Below are 20,710 nucleotides of genomic sequence, written 5' to 3' on the forward strand. Positions count from 1 at the left end.
GATTTAATTTACATGTCTCTCATTCTATGTTTATTTCATAATGTTGAGATAGTTTAACACCACTGTGTCTAACACAGAGTTTTTCAACCTTGGGGCCGGCACCCCACGTGGGGTCGCCTGGAGTTTAATTGGGGTCACCTGAAAAGTCTAGCAATTCATAAAAAATTTTTATTTTTAAATGACAATTAGAAATACTTTTTTGAAATGTTCAATGATTCTTTTTCAAATTAAAACAACATATTGTTAAATATATTCTACTACCTTCTACATATAGTTATTATCCCCCACCATAAAGTGTAGAAGGGGGATATAGGTTTGAGCTCCGACCAGGCATCTGTCCGTCCATCCGAGTTAAAGGGAACAGCTTTTCTCAGAAACTGTTGAATATAGGGTAACCAAATTTGTTGTGTGGTTTCAGGTTATCAATACCTTGGAGTTCGAAAGGGAGAAGCACGCAATTATTATTTCCGGAGTTATTGCCCTTGTTCTGTTTTTTTCTCTGTTCAAGGTATCTTCAAAGGGGACAACTTTTCTTAGAAATTGTTTAAGGTAGGATAACCAAATATGGTGTGTGGCTTCAGTGAATCGATACCTTGATGGAGTTTGAAAATGAGAAGTGCACAAATATTTTTTCTGGAGTTATTGCCCTTTTTATGTTTTTTTACTCTGTTCGAGGTGTCTTCAAAGGGGACCGCTTTTCTTAGAATTAATTTAAAATATGGTAACCAAATTTGGTGTGTGGCTTCAGGTTATCAATACCTTGGAGTTTGAAAATGAGAAGCGCGCAATTATTATTTCCGAAGTTATTGACCTTGTTCCATTTTTTTTTCTCTGTTCAAGGTATCTTCAAAGAGGACAACTTTTCTTAGAAATTGTTTAAGGTAGGAAAACCAAATTTGGTGTGTGGCTTCAGGGAATCAATACCTTGATGGAGTTCGAAATTGAGAAGTGCACAAATACTTTTTCTAGAGTTATTTCCCTTGTTCTGTTGTTTTACTCTGTTTGAGGTATCTTCAAAGGGGACCTCTTTTCTTAGAATACATTTAAAATAGGATAACCAAATTTGGTGTGTGGCTTCAGGTTATCAATACCTTGGAGTTCGAAAATGAGAAGTGCGCAAATAGTTTTGCCCTTGTATCTGTGTTTTTTATTTTGTTTGAGGTATTTTCAAATGGGACAGCTTTTCTTAGAAACCGTTTAAGATGGTTAATTATTTTATATTCTGATGTGATAATATTTTCTTATGTATACATCTAAGTTCTTAGAATTAGGACATTTAGGAAAAGGTTGCGAGTTATAATTACAACCAATATGGTGGGTGATGTTGATGACTGTCTACTTCTAATTTTTATTACCACACTGACACCCCCCCAACAACCCAATTCCTCAATTATTTTCACATTTGTTTTACTTTATGTATGTTCTACAGTCTTACATTTTGCACTATTATCCTATGTTAGCATTTATTTTTGTTCCTACTGTCTGCTTTTATGTGTTGCTGCAAATATGAATTTCTTCCCTAGGAATGAATAAAGTTGAATTGTATTCTATAAGCAAAGATTAAGGGAAAGGAGAACATTTTTAAAAATCAAAATCGCAACATCACCATGTTTACTACCAACTGAATGACCATGGGGTTTTTTCTATCGTTTTCCTGCTATATACAATACAATTGACAAGATTTAAACAATTTATTTGGAATTCAATCTCTAATTATAATGGCTTGGATTTATATAGCGCTTTTTTCGAGGAAGAAACCATTATTCATTCACGCCAGTCACTCACAGCAATCTGAATCTTGATTTCAAAGTTTTAACAATAGCAGGTCATTTCCTGAGTCTCAATTTTGGCTTTACTACACCTGATTAGTTTAATTAAAATGTTCATCACATTTATAAAGTTCTAGTTGAATCACCGGCAGGAGCTGTGTTGCAAAATCCATCTAAACGAAATGGGTAACAAAAGCAAGATTTACAGGATACCTGGGACTATGAATCATGTTCTTATCACCCAAAAGCAAATCAGTATTTAACTTTGAGTATTTGCTTTTTTCAATAATCATTTAAGTGCAGAAAAATCATGTGTTCATTTCGACGGTTGCTCAATATCTAAAAGCAAACCTTCCCATTGGAGAAAGAAATCTTTACATTAGATTATTCTTACAACAGAGTTGTGCATCCATAGAGGACTCCACCTTATGACACTGATTAAATTATAGTGATACAGCATACCGTAATTATTAACTATAATTTCAGTCACAAGTTTGGGGAAGTTTGGTTTTCAAGCCTGGCAATACTTTCTCAGAGAATTGGTTTTATTGTGTCTTTGTAGGTTTCCTAAAAGAGAATGTTAGGGAATGCATGACTGGAAAACAATGGGAAATAATCAGAAATCTGTACAGAAATACAAATGTGCAACATAATCCTAATGATTGGTGATCAAAAGCACAGTTTGAATGTTCACGTTAAACCTTTTCTCAACAGGTCAACTTATAGAAATAAAAAAGATATAAATATATATTCTGTTATCAAATATCAATCTTTGGCCTTCAAAAATACTTCTTTGATCTCAATACACAACAGCAGAGTGACTTTCTTTTAGGATTCTTTTCTAGATTTAGTCCTTTTTTAAGTCCAAGAGGATTTCATTAGCTAAAAACACTTTTCTTATGAACCCAGTATCATTTTTCTGCCACCACAGGGTAAAAAAATCATTGTAATTCACTCACACAAATTTTACATCCATGTTTAACATGGCCCTACATTTCACCCAAACTTGCTTCTACATTCAAATTATCAAAGATTCGACAACATATTTTCTCTTTAGATTCAGAACATTTTTGACATGCCTTTTTTTGGATTTAGTCTTAATATAGATTTTGTTGTCAGGAAAAAGGTAGTTGTTGATGAAAACTATGACGTAACTAATAATCAGTTAACAAACCAACACTGTGCACAACCATTAAATACTCAGCTGATCCTAATCTGTAGATACATTATGTTTCAGGACTTTACAATGAGAGTGAAACTGGTAAAAGAGAAAAAAATATAATACAAGAGTGAACATCAAAAATGTTTACTAAATGCCTGACATTTAAACCAGCCACACTTAACATTTTATTTTTCAATATAAAAGATACATGTAGGACATTAACAAAAACCTCAAACTGAAAAAAAAAAGAAAAACCCTAAATTAAATTATTAATTTTTCACAGCTTGGCCATGTTTTCTGACCTTTTCTCTGATTTTCCAGCACTTGCAGAAATCTGTAGTGAGTGTATTACTGCACACATTTTAGTCTCATTGATGAAAACTCAACTTAAGTAAAGTTGACAGTTAACACCCAGCAGATGTAAACATTCATTTAACGCTGAATGACATACAAACCACAAAGTTCCTTCCACAGGACTCTCTTTACTGCAGTGCTTTTTTTTTTTTTAAACCAGCTGCTGTAAAAAGCCTGTGTATTAATTGGGCTTTAAAGGGGCGGGAGGTAAATTCGCAGAGGCTTGTTCTAGAAAGGCCAGAGGTCCAGGAGGAGGAAGGTCTGAGGGTTTGCGATGTTGGATGCTCACGTCTTCCAGCACCTGTTGCCATTGGTGCAGCTTAGTCAAGTGCTTCTGAACCAGCATCTCCTTTCTCTGTAGCTCATTACGCAACTCTGACACATCCTGAAGTAGGAGAAAAAAGACCCACGTTATAAAACTACAAGATAAAAAAAGACGTCTTTGTTCTTTTACAAACATTAACATGTATAAAATATCATCCCGAATATATTCATGCCCACATAATAGGAAATTAATTGAGATAGTGACAAGGCTGAACAATGAACCTTAATCGCATCGATATTGAGGTTTCCACAACTGCGATAACGCAACCTCAGCCACTGAGGTTTTTTCTTCCGTCTTCATCATTTGAGTGATATACAGTATATGTTCACAATCAGAATTGACGAGAACCGCCTTCCTGGGCTGCTGGCCAATCAGAGATGGTTACAGGACACAAGCTTGTGTGCGCTACAGCGAGTCTAGTTACCCCTCAGTTGAGTGCGCTAACAACAACTACACTAGGGCCCTATAAAATCCACAGTAACGGAATCATGGAATTGAACAATGAAAATGGAATCTACTATTGAGAAAATGGACAGAATCGGGTTGAAACGCCGTCACTGTGAGGAAAAGGACGTTTAATTAAAATAGGGAAATGCTTTGGGGACCGCTTATTATGATGCACCGCACGTACCTCTCTCATCCTGGCTGCTTCAAACACCACCTAAACATCGTCTAACCTGCCAAAAAACTACGCAAATCATCCCTAACTCCTAAATCAGAGCCGACCAGTGCCCGCTTAACTTTAACGTGTCTGTTAAACTGTCCGTTTCTCGTGTAGCGCTGCACCACTCCATGAGAACAGCAGCAGCTTTAATCAGCTTCACCTGCTCAGAGTGTTTAAACATCTCATCAGAGCTACAGAAGATCTGTGGATAAAGTTGTTCTGTTGTTGTGAATATGATAACTTCTAATACTTTGTCCATTTATTTTTGTTTAATCATTACGGTCTGGAATGATGTCATCACAATCATTTAAATTAGGTTAATTAAAATTAAGTTGATCAAAACTTAATATCCCTGATCAGATTCAGTAAACCATTGATCCCTGAGGGGGAATTGGGTGACATTAATGCTGCTTATCATACATCTTTAAATGAGATGAACAATTAAGGAGGAGCAGGACAATCCATGTCAGTACAACTTATATATACCTTTTAATTGTGTTTTACTCATTATTTTAAATGACATTTTTATTTTTGACATACATTTGTTTAATTATAGTTTTCTTTTTATTAGTATGTATTTTGTTTCCTCACAGTACAACTTATATATGCACCTTTTAATTGTATCTTACTATATTTTTGACATACATTTTTGTTTAATTATGGGGGTTTTTTTTATTAGTATTTATTCCATTTCCTCACATGAGTTAAAAATTAATATTCTGAAAAAATTGATTATTTCTAACAAAAAAAAATCATTAATTTAAAAAAATCATGGAAAACACGGAATTTGGGAGTAGAAAAACAACAGAATTTTGAAAAAATAAAACGCATATGCATTTAAATGTATAACCTATTTTTTTAAAATCGTAAATCGAATCGCAATATCTGTCAGAAAAATCACAATTAGGTTTTGTGTCAAAATCGTGCAGCGCTAGTGAGTAGAATAGGTGGTGACGGGGACAATACAAAAAACTAACAAGATAATCTACCTCTTTTACAACTTGCTCTGGTTTCTGTACAGACAGCTGAAGCCTTTTTTGTAAGAAGAAACACTCCGTCTGCCGCGCTACATCCAGGAACTTCTGGATGCACTGGTCGACACCTACAACCCCCAAACACAAGAAAGTGTCCGTTAGAGAAAATGCAACATACAAACTTTCTGACGTCAGAAAATATAAAGCGTTATAATATGTTAATGCACCTGTTCGAATCTCCTCCTGGTCTGTTCCATTGACGTAGTCTTGGCTCACGAGGGAAGCAAAACATGCCTAAAGGTAAAGGGTGGTCACAGTGTGTGGTAAAGAACAGTTTCAGTTCAACCAAAACGTTCAGTTATTGACAAGATCCTCACATTTGCATTAGATAACAGTATATCTCCTACCCCAAACATGGAGTTACATGTTATCAAATCATACTGAATTATTGTAGTAAACTATGGATATTGTCCATTTTCACTTGTTTGCTCGGTCACAGTTTCTAAGTGACAAACAATACAGTTTAACTTCTAAATTACTTTCTTTTTTTTTTTTAATTCCGTTTTAAACTATACAGCATTATGACAAAACAGATGCATAAACAAACTATCATCCACTAAAAAGGACAAAATAATATTACAATCCCAGCATTTTCTTACTATATGAAAAATAAATTGTGATGTGATTTTTCATGAAAATTGTTTGACGTTAACCTTACAGCGCGCATGCGCTCTAGCAGCCCTAGCCCAAAACGCACTCATTGTATGAATGTATCTGTGGCGTTGGCAAGTAATTTAAAAGTTTCATAAATATCACAGTAAATAATGAACTGCAAAAAGTCTTTTGGTTTAAGATGATAGCTGTTACAAACAGGTAACTGGGTTTTAGCACCAACAACAGTAGCAGCTAGCGGGGAAGCTAACTTAAGCCAAACCACAGCACCTCGTACCTCGAAGGAAGCCTCCAGTTCATCTACTAGAGTGTTATTTCCCTGTGGTCTGGGGACGCCGCTGGGGAAACCCGGCTGACCCGGACCTCCAGCACCCACGACAGGATGCGCACCAGGTGGCTGCTGGCCAGGAAACATTCCACTTATAGACGACGCCATCTTGTTCTGACTGCCGTCTGTCGACTTTACAATCTGCGCATGCGCACGTAACCATATTTTGCCATGGAAACGTTTTTTTTTTTTTTACGCGTTTGTGCTTCCTGGTCAGGTTTTATAATTAAGGGACTGTATTATAAAACCGTTCACTTATGACAATTATCATACAACATTAAAAACGTAAAAAGAAAAAAAATACTAATCTATAAAATCTGAAAAAAAAAAAAATGAACATTTGCAACAAGAAGTGAAACAAAAGGCTACTTTTTCTGATTTTTAGTCCCAGTAGACCCTACCAGTTTATTGCAGAGTTAAAAAAAAAAAACAATAACACACACACACACACACACCTATCCATTATTCTCAAAATATTGTTTTTTTTTTCTCCAAAAACCAGATATATGCAAGAATGCAAGAAAACCTTTTTAAGGTTAAAACCAAATTAATTCTGCAGTATCCCATTACTATTACCCAGGTATACAGCCATATGAATAAACTCCACAGTCACACTGGTTAATTCCTTTTGCAGGATTCTCCTCACCAGTAGCTGTTAAAAATAAATAAATAAAAAACAATGTATTAACGGCTTGGGTTCCATGACAAAGAAGCAGGATTTTCAAACAAGAAAAAAATACTTCATGTTCATTAGAAATATGCAAAGTCATTTTTTTTATTTTATGATTTCATAGAATACTGTATATGTTGATGAGTTATCAATTTTAGCCTCAATAAAAATAAACAGTTCACTGTGCAGTAGGGAGAGTCAACCTCGCTAATAGCTGACTAGATCTGGCGTTCATCTCTCAGCTGTTGTGACCCAACTGGGCAGCGAACTCCACCAGGGTGCGTGTTGGTCTCCCCGACATGCCCTTCCTCAGATAGGGAACCTCGTCTTTGTTGCTCATCACACCAGCGATGTCCAGGTGAGCCCAGTGAGTGGATGTGACAAACTCTTTGAGAAATGCAGCAGCTGTGCACGCTCCACCAGAACTAGTAGGAAAGAGAGCAAACACTCTTGATATGAATGACTCAGCTTCTCTGCAGAGTCGGCAGGACTACAGCACTTGACGAGATACGTACCGGCTGTACTTGCCGATGTTGTTGAGGTCGGCCAGCTGGCTGTCAGTCACCTGTCTCGTGTAGTGCTCAAAGAGAGGCATACGCCACACTCTGTCACCTGTCACAACACTGGCCTACACACACACACCACACGTTAACAGGGCCGCTAGCTGATAGAGGGGCTTTGCTTATTATTTTGCATCTCCTGTACCTTTTGTAGCTTCTCCCACAGCCAATCAGAATTAGTGAATACTCCTGTTGCTGCTGAGCCCAGAGCTACATCCATTGCACCTGTAACAGAGTTTAGTACTTATAACACTTATGCATGTATCAGACGAGGATCTGCTAAAATCAATATTAATAATATTTTAGCATACAATAGAGGGCTTTGGAATCCTACAATCCCACATTTCCGGTGGCCATTTTGGAAGGCTTTGTTTACCAAGTGTCATTCATCACATTAGCGCTAATCAATTCACACGTAATATTTCGGAAGTATTCAGTGAAAAATAACATTTCACCAGCTTTGCTACCATGGATAAATATTCTGAGTCACTCGATGAGAAGACCTTTAGTCGTTACAAGGAGAAAACAGCCATAATTGGATGTGAGGATCGTTACCGGATCAACAAGTTTGAGTGGAGTACAGACCACGACATCTTCCCCGATGTTTCACACCAGTACTTGGTGAATTACTTAATTTTTCAACTCAGCCCATTTTACATTTTGAAGGACTTTCAAAATTATAAGAGTCTTGAAAGCAATGGTTTGTTTGTGAATGGGTTGGTGACGTTTGTGTTTATCTGTATAAACCAAGTGAACATCGTGTTGTCACTCTCAGAAATTAACACACCCAAGTTGTTCTTTCTTTCTTTTTTATTTTCTGTCCTATTGTGTTTTCAAGGACACGTTTTCTCTCTCTGTAATTACTCCTCCTGCTCAGACTGGCCATGAAGGCAAACTGTTTTACTGTTGTTTTATTGATTTTATTATCTTATGTTGTTGACATCAACCTGCCGAAGGGACTAAAGACGGAAATTAGCCGTTGGCTATAATCTTGCATATTTACTGTACATATATATGTTTATTAATATGTATTGTCCCTGTTTTAAATAAAATAAACTCAAACTCGAGGTTGACACCCTGGGTAATCAGAGATAATCAATCTAAGGTGATCTCAGCACACTGAATGTAAGGCAGGATTGGGAGAATTCTGTTCAATGCAGTTGACAATAGCACACATCATCAGCATTATCACTGGATGAATGATCAACAACAAAATGGTCACCGGCAATGCATTGCGGGAAATATAGAAAAGTCCGAACCCCTCTATCGACCAGGGTTTTTCAACCTTGGGGTCGGAACCCCACGTGGGATTGCCTAGAATTAAAATGGGGTCACTTGCAATGTCTAGTAATTGGTTAGATCAAAAATAAAAAAAACCGGATTAAAATAATAATTTTACATTTTTTAAATTATAATTATTTTTTAAATACACATCACACACAATACATATCAAAAAACTATATCCTATATAAACTAGTGCTGTCAAGAGATTAAAAAAAATGTTTGATTAATTAATCATGCTCTGTAATTAATTAATTTTTTAATTAATTACAGATCAAAATATTGATATATACCAAAGTATCTTTATAAAGTAATTTGTTTTTAACAGATTTGAACAGATGCAGACGTAGTATTTACATTCCTCTGTAGTTGAAACTAGTCCCAAGGGCTACGTGTCATATTGCTGTGTACTTTTGTCAATCTCCAAACAACAGAAAATACAAGTGAAATAAAACGTCATATGTAGTGCTATAAATTCGCACATCATAAACAGTAAAAACACTTTTCTGACACTGAACTTGTTGCTTTCTCTCTCCTTCAGATAATAATATTTAGAAAGTGTCTATTTGTACGGTTGCCGTAGGGACAACCCCCCAGTGCTATTGGTATGGTTACCAAAGTACGTAGCGTCTTAGGGTTAGGTTATAACCCAATATTGCGACAACTTTTAGGGTTAGAGTTAGGTACGGATAGAATGTCGGTATATTGATACGGCAACCGTATGGATAGCCACTGCCTAATATTTATCCAGTGAGTTTGTTCAATTGTCAGTCACAGCGTGCTCGCAGCATGTAGCAGTTAGCACTGTCTGAGTGTCCGTGCTATCTGTTTGTGCTAACCGCTACATTCAGGTGGTAGCAAAGCCTGCAAAGCTTTGGTGGTAAAGCAAGCTCTTTCTTGCACAACTTGCACACAACGAGGCTTTAGTTTTTCATCCGGTGTTTTTAAAAACCAAAGTTAACGCTAACAAAGTTGAACAGCTCGGCAGTTTCCCTTCTTGTATTTTAGTCTGTGCATCAGTATTATGGGTATACCGGGAACTCTTGAAATGATAACGGTTCCGCGCTATTTGGAGTGCTAACAAAAAACAAGCGATTAACGGTGTTGTTTTTTTTTTTTTAGCGCATAAATTTTTTCCTGTAATTAATTAATCGCAATTAACGCATTAAAGTGACGTTAAAGTCTCCTTGTACAACAATCCTGGCTACTACGTATTTGCAACACACTTTAATAAACATGTTTAAAAATGAATTCTAGAAAGAAAGAAAAATGTCTCTGGGGTCGCCAGACATTTGTGACCAAAAAAGGATGGGAACCTCTGCAATAGACCATAAGAACAGAGCATCCTTAAATATTCCATACATATTTGCATCTTGAGTGATTGTTTAACTGTTTAAGAAATCCCACCTGTGAGTGTGGCAACATTTACAATCGCTCTGGGATTAAAGACGTGTCCATAACAGAGAGCATCAGCAAGGATCAGTCTGCCCTCTGCATCCGTATTATCAACCTGTACAAAAACAAAACATTCAAGGAACCACGATAGGAAGGAGGACGATGTGTTGAAATGCAGAGCACCTCTAACCTCTAGTATGGTGCACAAAACAAATAGCAGTGAGTGAGACAGAAAATCTATGCATTAATTGAGCTGCATCTCTTTTCACCGTGTGCAGCAAAACAAACAGGCAGCTTACAAGCTCCTAACTAATGATAACCATCTAATAGGAAGCATTCAACAGAATGTGTGGGTACATTAACTTGCACTAAACAATCAATGTTTTACTGTCTGGATCAGACATGGGCAACTGTTGGTCCAGGGGCTAAATGCGGACCCTCGGCTTAAATTTGTGCGGCCCCCAAAACAAATAGACAAAAACACTCCTAAACCAACAAAAATGGCAACCAAAGAGCACAAAACGGCAGAAAAATTATTTTAAAAAGACTCTAAAATACCAAACCAAAAAACAGCAGAACACAACAACAGAGATGCACAAAATGATTCTAAAACCACACAAAACATTACCAAAAATGCATAAAATGACAAACAACACAGGACAATGAAAACACACAAAACAGCAGGATATACAAGCACAAAATGAGTCAAAAAACACAAACCAACAACCATAACACTCTAGAGTAGACAATCTACCCCATGTCAAACTCATTGTAGTTCTGGGGCCAAATACAGAAGAGATTGATCTCTAGTGAGCCACAGATTTGATGCCGAGAAACAAGGACATGCAACATTATTGTGTCCTTTTTTGTACTTCTACGTATACATAAAAACTAAATATGTAAGAAACAGACAATATCAGAACAATAAGTTTTATTAAAAAAAAAAAAAAAGAAAGAAAAAAAAGGGTCCTCACTTTGAATTTCCTTGATTTTGTGACCAATTTCTATTTAATTAAGAAATGTCATGTAATAATTTGAAGAAAATTGTATGATTTTGTATGAATTTTAACAATCATTATTTTTTTTCTTTCCAACAGTTTTCTATTAAAAAAGACTGCCATCATGTGATATAAGCACAGAAAAAAACTGTGAGCCCCTGCAAATATTGTTGAGTTTCATTCACACAATGGTTCATATTTTCTGTCATTTTTACTTTCTCCTGCAGGCAGAATTGGATGCTCCAACAATGCTCCATATGTTAATATTTTTGTTCTTTCCTGTATTATTGCTCAGATTGTGACCAGGGATTTAAATTGACACCCGCCAAATGCGGGTAAAAATTAACTTTGGCGGGTAACATTGTAGCGTTACTAGCCATTTTGGCTGGAGAAGAATGAAACAAACTGCTTGAATCGGCAGCCCGCAGAAACGAGGCGATCAGTCATTGTTGCCAGATTGGGCTGTTTTACGCCAAGAAATTTGAGGGTTTTTGTGTGTGTTTAGACTTTAAAACATAATGCTTATCTGGCAACACTGCTGGTTGTACTAATCCCACGTTTCCCATGAACACCATGTTGTGACGTGTCATACAACAGTTGGCTACACGTGCTTACGTTAGCGTGATTGTTGGTTCGTTATCAGAGAAGTCAAACGGAATGAAGATGTAAAATGAGTTCGGAACAAACAAACGTGGAGATATTTATCGGGTGTAGAGTTCCTACGCAAAGATCGAGCAGCTACTGAGCGTATGCAGAGTAGCACAGACTCTGAGATTTCACACACAATCTTTATACTTTGTTCACCTTTAAAAGAAAAATTGAAGAGCATGTATGTTAATAAAACATTTTTTCTCTACATTTCATGTGTTTCTTAGTACTGATTACTTCTATTCTTTCTAACGTCAAACAGTGTTTCAGGGTTGGTTTATTAAGTTATGAGAATATACTTTATAAAAGATTCACTTCTCCGACACACCCAAAGTTCCATATTGCACCTTTTAGGCATCGTTACAACATTGTTTTTGAATTAAATGTTTATGTTTTTACAATTTTTATGTATTTCTGCAATCAACTAAATTAAAAACCATTTAAAAAAAACATGAACGCTTAAATCTATTCTGTGGCAATATAGTTTATTTACGCTGGAGAAAAAAAATTTGGCTGGTGAAAATCTGGTTGGCTGGTATCTTTAAGAATCTACTAGCCATGCTGGCTGGTGATGTAAAAAGTTTATTTAAAGCCCTGATTGTGATTATTCTAAAGGCTAACATAAATGTTGATTGTGTGGCGTTCGGATCAGACAATTACAATTTTGTGGCCCCGCTGGGATAAAAGATGTCAGTATCTGGTCTAAACAAAACACTGTCAATCCCATAGATAAAATACTGCATGGATTAGCTCCTTAATTGCTAATCGTGCTGTTCCACAATGATCCCAGATGAATGTTAATATTGCCCTGTCACCTAAAGGCCCTAGAACAGGGGTGTCAAACTCATTTTAGTTCAGGGTCCAAATAAAAAGTAGTTTGATCTTAAGATCTTAAGTTTTTTGGATGGGAAAACAAGTAGTTTCAACAATAATTTCCCAAAGATTGCACTTCGACAAGTTTGTAAGGCCCCGACAATATCCAAGCAATAAGTTACAGATATCAGTCTTTGCAGGATTTTCTCTTTTACATTTATTTGATTTTGTGACTAATTCTTCTTCTTATTTAATTTCGGGAAATTATGACAAGTAATTTCAGTAAAAGCATGGGAAAATTGCAGGTTGAGATATCTACAACTGAATTATTTGGTAATTATCACAGTCTTTTCTCTAATGGGGGTATGTGTACTCCTCGGGGTACGCAATGGCACAACAGGGGGTACTTGAGAGAGGAAATTAACAAATAAAATGTGACAAAGACAACTATATCACTCATGAAATCTTTCTTAATCAAATATTTAAAAAATATAATGATATATATAGAGTTTGCCTCTGTATTATGAAATGAGTGCATACAAAGTAGTAAATTAAAAAATAATTATTTTTTGTGTAGTTGCATATTGCCTTGCATATTGCATATTGACTTGCCTCACGGCACACCATTGTGCCACGGCACACCGTTTGGGAACCACTGCCGAGAACATCCCACTTGCGAAATCACTGCTTTGCCCTTGGCTCCACCCACCTGAATCGTTTTTCCATTCTTTGCTGTGACGACGTCACCAGGCTTGGTAGCCTTTCCACTCGGCATGTTTTCACACAACGGGGTCAGACCTTACAGAACCACAGTGATGAGTAATTCTCACACATAAAAAAACACTGTACTGTGAACTCCTATTGGACAAAAACGCTCACCAATGATGTTGACTGGCAGCTTCAGAGCAGCTGCCGTTACAATGGATGCACAAACGGTGGCAGCTCCGCCCATGTCAGCTCTCATGGCATCCATGGAGGCAGAGGGCTTCAAGGAAATGCCGCCACTGCAGAGACAGAGAGAGCAGGCATGTGATGCAACAAGTAGTCTTCTCTGTGTTATTTTACATGATGGAAAGTCCTTCACCTGTCAAACGTGACCCCTTTGCCCACCAGGAGCAGAGGAGGCTGGTTACCGCCAGGTAAACCATTGTAATGCAGCTCCAGGAAAACGGGCGGCTCGTCTGAACCTCTAGTCACGCTGAGGAAGGCCCCCATCTGCTGCTCCTCCATCCAAGCCTTGGATCTGCCAGAACACAAACTGTGTAAGACAACACCTCTCCAACTGTGGAGTGCACAGGGCAGGAAACACACAATAGGACTAGAAACACCACACCAGGCAGTTGATTGAATTCATCTATGGTTTTGTTGTGCTTAAAAGATGTAATTTCACCACTGGCACACACACATCAGTCTAAAAAATTCGAACATTTTTATCAACTCTTCCGTAATTATTCAATAGGAACACTGTCAATTTCTAGTTTGATCGAATGAATAATTTTTGAGATACTGAAAAATATTCCTTTATTTTTTTGGGGGGAAAATACTGTACTATTTTCCTTTTATTTTTCATTGTCAAAAGAATCCCTTGATAAACTATTCAAAACAATGCAAGTTAACTAAAAATAAAACTAAAGAAGAAGCCTATTAATTTAAATTCTGGTTTTATAGTAAACATTGTAAAACTGCATAATAGTTATTTTTCTTTTTAAAAGTGCAACTGAAAATGTATTTTGTGCCTTAACAATTGGACTTTAAAAAAAAAAAAAACAGTCATTTCAATGTATTTACGTCAGATATTTGTTTAGACCAGCAGAGGGCGCTTGTAACCCAGTGGTCGGTTGGCATGCAGATATTCTTGCAGTGAAGAAGAGAAGCTATGTTAGCAGACAGAGCTAATAGAAAAACGTGACTCTTGACAGATATTCACCTAATATTACAGATATTCTTTCGGTGCTAAAGGGGTAAAAAATCATTTATGAACATGTTTAGGAGTAGAAGGCGGCCAGAAAGAAAGTAGTAGCAGATTCTGCCCACTGACTACACATCTGGACAAGAGGAAATATAGCGCCATCTGCTGTTTAAAAAAAGTACTGCGATTCAATTTTCACAGTATCGATGTGAACCGTGATACCTATGAATCGATTTTTAACTGCCTTACGATTAATCGTTACATCCCTAATTTGTTGATTGAACATATACCAGTAATACATACATACAGTAAAATATACTGTATTCATCAGCTTGAATATCATGTAAATCAACTTTTTTGAGTTTCTAACCTACAATGTTAATTCCTTATCAAAAACACCCCAAAGTATTATTGGGATTCCTTCCTGCATTTCTGAGAAATCCTCAATAATCCTGCTCTCTGAGCTGCTTCTCTGCCCTCTTCTGAAAAAGGGCATGTGAGCGGCCGAAGAACATCTGTTTGGATGGTCAGTATCCTTTCTTATCCAGTCTGCACAGGGAAAACACACAGACTTTGTTTTTGTACCAAACAATAATGTCTGGTAACCGAAAATGCGTGTTCTACTGCGAAAGTCCTCGAAATTTGTTCAAACTTCCTAAAGAGGAGTCTACTCCCCAGAAGTGGTTGGAATTGATCTCTAGGAGCACGCAACACACCGTCCAGCATCCGTCACTTTACAGAATGCTTGGTGAACCTTGGCCAGTTCCAAAGTGGATTGTCCAGTAAATTACGTCTTCAAACCGGAGCGATTCCCACAACAAAACCTACTGATGGAGAGAGGCCACAGCCGTAAGTAAAATAAACCTCTAGTGAAATGTTAGCCATACTCACTTCTTCGTCTTTATATTTGAAATACATTCCATCTCTGGAACCAATTACAAAGTTTGGTGGGCGTGCCTGTTGCCCATGCTGCCGGGGCTCTAGGGCTACATCGTGAAATGGGAGAAACTCACACGGGGAGAGGCGGCGCTCCGAGAAACCGCGCGTCTCAACTTCCTGGTTAAAAGAAAATAAGTCATATTTATGAATAAATTAGTATTTTATTTTTCTAAATGTAAAATATTACCCATATGTGGCTGTTGGTTTTGGAAGGTGTTAATATAGCATGATATAGGACCTTTAATCGTTCTAGACAAAAAGTCTTGTTAAAACTGAAAATCCACTTTCACACAAGTACGTGGTGGCAAAGGTTATCAACCATGTTTGGCTAGTGCAAAGCAATGTAGCTCTCGCCATATTTGTGCTTTTTTGATGAGTACCCCCATGACAATTTGCGTACCAGTGGAGGTACCCGTACCCAACTTTGGGAACTAACGTTTTAGCCTACGTGTGGGTGTCAAAACTACTTTAGTTGAAAAACAAACCTCTTCACGACGCTGACTCGATCACCGTGTGGAGCCAGTTTCTCCTCGATGGTGTTAGCGAAGGCAGTCGGTGTGATGTGATTGGCTGGAGCTTCCATTAGCAGTCGAGCTAGATTCTGTCCCTCTGCGTACGTGACACCTTTCTCCCATTTTACCGTGTCATTGCTACCAACACAGATTGAAAGCTGACTTTTCAACACCTCATACTCTGTAATCCACACTTCACCTCCTACCTTCCATGAAGCTGCGTCGTTACTTTGGGCTTCTTTTTAGATTTGAGTTGGTCGTAGTGAAACAAACCCAAAACTGCACCTTCTGCTGCAGACTGAGCGTCGCCGCATGAGTCCACCTCTACGTGACTCACCTCCAGGTCCTGAAGTAACCTGCATCCAGCTGAACACACACACACACACACACACACACACTGATTTCAGCAAAGCATCATCATAAAATGAAAGTACACGTAGATCAATGATTGGGTCTAACCTGAAACTGCGTGCCTGACGTTCTCCTTGCTGCTGTCCCAGTTCTCAGCCCCACACACACCTGCAGTGTTCTTACCCAGCCCGACCACTGCCACACATGGAAAGTCCTGAGGAGGAAGAGAACAATGACAGTGGGAAGGTAACTACAGCCAATCAGATTCAGAGGTTCTGTAGCTCCATCCATTAGGGCTGCACATTTATGGCCAAAATGATCAACACGATTATTTGGATCAATATTGTAAAATCACGATTATTCATCACAACTATTCATTCTGTTGGAGAAAACATCTGTATTCTTATTCAACCCTTTTTGGTAACTATCTGTTATACGTAGTTATAATAAACTGTCAGTTAATGAGTTATAAATGGCTTGTTGAATATTTGTTAACAGTTTAAGGATTTATAACTGTGCTTTTATAGATAGCCAATAAGTTTGTCTTCGTCATTGTCTTGTATGTATAAAAAAATTAAAAAAAACATTTAATAAAATAAAAAGATAGCCATTGATAAATGATAAGCTGTCTGTTAACAATATGTAAACTACATGTTAACTGTACGTTAATGATTTATAACTATACAGATTATAAATGAGTAATAGATGATGAATAAGCTATTCGTAAACTACTTACTATTGACTTGTTAAGTATCAGTTAAAACTTTATAGTAAATGAGGAATAGTTGCAATTTTAGAATAAAATCCCAATAACGTATATAAGGTTTAGTTTAACTCCTTAACTAACAGTTTATTAATGTTCTATTAACTACTTATAACAGATTGTTGTTATAAAGTGTAAACCTACTTTTTAACAAACAATATGTGAATAGTTTAGAGTGCAAAACAAAAGTTTTAAACTACAATAATGATAAATACTCAAATTTACTTTGGGCTAACTGAATAAATACAGTGTTGCAGACAGAGTGCAACTCCTTAAACATATTTACAGCATATATTAGGGATGTAAAGATCAATAGTCTGAAATTGAATCGCAGTACTTTTTTAACAGCAGAGGGCGAAATATATTTAGAATGTGAAATTCAGGACCCACCACCGTGTTTTAAAACAGAAGTGTGGAAGCATTTTGGCTTCCCCGAGACAAAAGAAAGCCATTGTTTATTTATTTAATATTTATTTGATATGGGATTTGTTTAAAGTCCAATTGTTAAGGCACAAAATACATTTTCAGTTGCACTTTTAAAAAGAAAACTAATTATTACGCAGTTTTGCATAGTTTACTGTAGAGCCAGAATTTAAATGAATAGGCTTCTTCTTCATTTGTACTATTTCTTTATTTATTTCAGTTAGGATTCGTTTTTAATTAAATTGCATTGTTTTGCATTGTTTATCAAGGGATTCTTTTGACAATGAAAGATAAAAAAAACGAGTACAATATTTTTTAGCGTTTTTAGGTAAGCCTTTTTTTTTTTCAAAGAAAAAAAAATGAATATTTTTCAGTCATCATTTGTCTACAGTCTAATTTTGTCAAATAAATTGTGAGAATCGTATCATGAACCCAGTATTGTGAATCGAATCGTATTGGGAGTTGAGTTACATCACTAGCGTATAAAAAAAAAGTTAGAATTATTCGGCTTAGGCCTACAGGTTTTAATGCTTGCTTGTTCTTAAGGTAACCTAAGGTAACTTAATGAAGCCTTAATCATGTGTTTGCCCTGGTGGTTGGCTGACTACTGGGGTTGAGAAAATGCCTGATTAGATATGCAGCAGAGCCCAAATTTTAGATGTGAAAATCAAACACGATAATGTTGATTTAATCGTGGAGGTCGAAATCGTAACGACATTTAAAATTCTATTAATCGTGCAGCCCTACCATCCATGCATTCTTACCTCATGGATTCCATAGAACACTCTACTTTTGCCTTTTTTGAGTGCAGGTCCAGAGCTGAGGAGGTAAATAAATCAACTGATTAACAGAGGAAACATCTGGAATGAGTCAGCTTTCGTGTACACATTAAGGACGCTGGACTTGTAATTGGAGGGTTGCCGGTTCGAATCTCACCCGTGTGGGATGTTGAGCAAGTCCCTTAACCCCTAACTGCTCCCCAGGTGCATATATGTCTGAAAATTGTTAATGCATTTCCCTGTCACCCCTTTATTTATTTATCTTTATTAATGTATTTGTTTTCACTCCTTTCTCTCTAATTTTTCTATCTTCTTAATTTTTTATTTTGTCTCCTAATTATATATGTCGTTCAATCTATTTCCCTGGCTCTATTAACCACATAAATGCTGGTCTGTATCTGTACGTGTTTGCTGCACTTTATTATTGTATATGTCATTGTAATTCACTATTTTTTGTCCAGTAAAAAAAAAAAAAAAAAAAACTCTATTCGAGAATCTAAAGTGGAGTGATTCTATTAATTATTTATTACTAGTACAGTGCCCGTCGGAAGTAGAGGCAGTTTTGGCCTGTGGAACAAGGACTTTACGGGCATTCTTAGCTAAATTGAGGGACAAATGGCCCGTGGCCCTCGCAAATTTCCGACATGGGAATTTACCGTTTATATCGTGGGATGACATATTCTTACCGGTGAGAATATTTTTGACAATAAATCATAAACGATAAAATATCGCACATTCCTAATGCGCATGCGCGCACTACCGAAAAATATTTTTTTGCTAAAAAAAATTAATTCATTATTGTTTTTTTTTTTTGTTTTTTTAAGTGAACGGATTTGTTTGTTGGATTATGTTAAGGTTAGGGTTATAATCTCAGTACGGAGGTAACTCAGACCGTGACAAGATTAGGCAATGACAGTCAACGCTACATGTTGGAGGTTAACACTGCGATGGATAAACCACAGAAAAGCTCCTCAAGATGCTTTATAGATGTAAAGGCATAGTGGGAAGGACGTGGTGTGCAGCAGGAAAGGGCACCATATTACTGAGGGCAGACATACCACACACTCACATTTTCAGCAGCTCAGACAGTTTTCCAGAGATGGACTGATCGAAACCTGCTGCAGCCTCAGTCAGATCCTGCTCCTCTCCCTCCTGCTCAAACACCCCAAGAACCAGGCCCTACATACAGACACAGAGCAGACAGGATGAAGGCCTAAACACGGTGTGATCTCAGTAATGGTCGCTGATCTGACAGTTTGTCACTGACTTTCCTCTGGAGCAGAACAGACCGGGACACACTGAACATCCTGCTCGGGTTCCTCCACACCACCGTCCTCAAAGCTCTCCATGACAGCAGCATTATCACCGACACAGGAACCCAATACCATAAAACTAAATACAGAGGTCGTTTACAAACATGTGTCACTTCACTCCCAAACAACCTGACAGTGTCGCTTATATTCTACGTCACTGGCTGAGGGGCCTACATTGCCACCTAGCGTTAGGGTAACTTTCTTTTTTTTTAATTTTTTTTTAATTTTTTACATTTCTACAATTCCCGGTGAATATAAATCTGCATCAGTGCTAGTTTTGACAACATAATTTTTTAGTCATCCTGGCATAAACTTAATCAATAAACCTGATCAGATTCAGTAAACCAATAATCCTTGAGGGGAATTTGCAATTGGGTGACATTAATGCTGCTCTCATATATCTTTATACAACATACTGTATACATAATAAAAAGGAGCATTCAGAACATGTCACTGCAACTTATATATACCTTTTAATTGTATCTTACTGTATTTTTGACATACATTTTTGTTGAATTATGTGTTTTTTTTATTAGTATCTATTTTTTGTTTCCTCACAGGAATATTTTATGTAATAATTGATCAATATTTCTAAAAAAAACCGGAATAAAATAATGTGAAAAAACCATATACAACTACACAAAAATATATATTTTTTAAATTTACTACTTTGTATGCGCTCATTTCATAATACAAAGGCAAACTCTATACCTAAAATTTTGTTTGAAATATTTTTTTAATAAATATTTCATGAGTAATATAGTTGTCTTTGTCACACTTGGCATTAGGAAATAATTATGCACATTTACAGATATTGTACATGATATAAGTAATAACATGTGTTATAAAGGATATTTTGCACAATAGAGCCATATTACTGTTTTTTTGTGAACAGGACACAAAATAAGGAAATGGGACATTGTACTGCTGCTAATATATAAATAATGTGTAAATATAAGTATATCTATATGGTGTTTTTGTGTTCGGGGACACATACTCACAAACTCTGTAGGAATAAAAACAAACAAAGTGTCTGTGAGAGAGCGTATTGATTTAATAAAACAAATGTAACCAAAAACAGAACATCAGAAATACTACGAGTACAAAT

The 20,710-nt window shown here is 36.7% G+C and overlaps 2 protein-coding genes and 1 long non-coding RNA gene across 3 annotated transcripts; all 3 read right to left on the reverse strand.

Annotated features, from left to right (window-relative positions):
• Nucleotides 1-665: 665 nt before the first annotated feature.
• On the reverse strand, nt 666-1,086 carry LOC114466941 (uncharacterized). Its single transcript, XR_003674482.1, has 2 exons — nt 925-1,086; nt 666-759 (listed from the first exon to the last, which is right to left on the reverse strand). It is a non-coding gene; the product is annotated as an uncharacterized LOC114466941 (long non-coding RNA).
• Nucleotides 1,087-2,293: 1,207 nt separating this feature from the next.
• Nucleotides 2,294-6,382, reverse strand: med28 (mediator complex subunit 28). The gene is made up of 4 exons (XM_028451546.1): nt 6,198-6,382; nt 5,476-5,542; nt 5,264-5,376; nt 2,294-3,670 (listed from the first exon to the last, which is right to left on the reverse strand). Exons 1-4 carry the CDS (start codon nt 6,354-6,356, stop codon nt 3,467-3,469), a joined length of 543 nt encoding a protein of 180 aa, XP_028307347.1. The 5' UTR covers nt 6,357-6,382; the 3' UTR covers nt 2,294-3,466.
• A 612-nt stretch (nt 6,383-6,994) lies between these two features.
• On the reverse strand, nt 6,995-19,745 carry lap3 (leucine aminopeptidase 3). Its single transcript, XM_028447913.1, has 13 exons — nt 19,557-19,745; nt 19,359-19,468; nt 18,275-18,329; nt 16,433-16,538; nt 16,180-16,339; nt 15,947-16,111; nt 13,698-13,856; nt 13,493-13,617; nt 13,323-13,411; nt 10,167-10,269; nt 7,624-7,703; nt 7,434-7,546; nt 6,995-7,343 (listed from the first exon to the last, which is right to left on the reverse strand). Exons 1-13 carry the CDS (start codon nt 19,647-19,649, stop codon nt 7,157-7,159), a joined length of 1,545 nt encoding a protein of 514 aa, XP_028303714.1. The 5' UTR covers nt 19,650-19,745; the 3' UTR covers nt 6,995-7,156.
• Between the last annotated feature and the right edge of the window lie 965 nt (nt 19,746-20,710).

The sequence above is a fragment of the Gouania willdenowi genome, chromosome 1, assembly GCF_900634775.1.
Source record: "Gouania willdenowi chromosome 1, fGouWil2.1, whole genome shotgun sequence".
NCBI classification, from domain to species: domain Eukaryota; kingdom Metazoa; phylum Chordata; class Actinopteri; order Blenniiformes; family Gobiesocidae; genus Gouania; species Gouania willdenowi.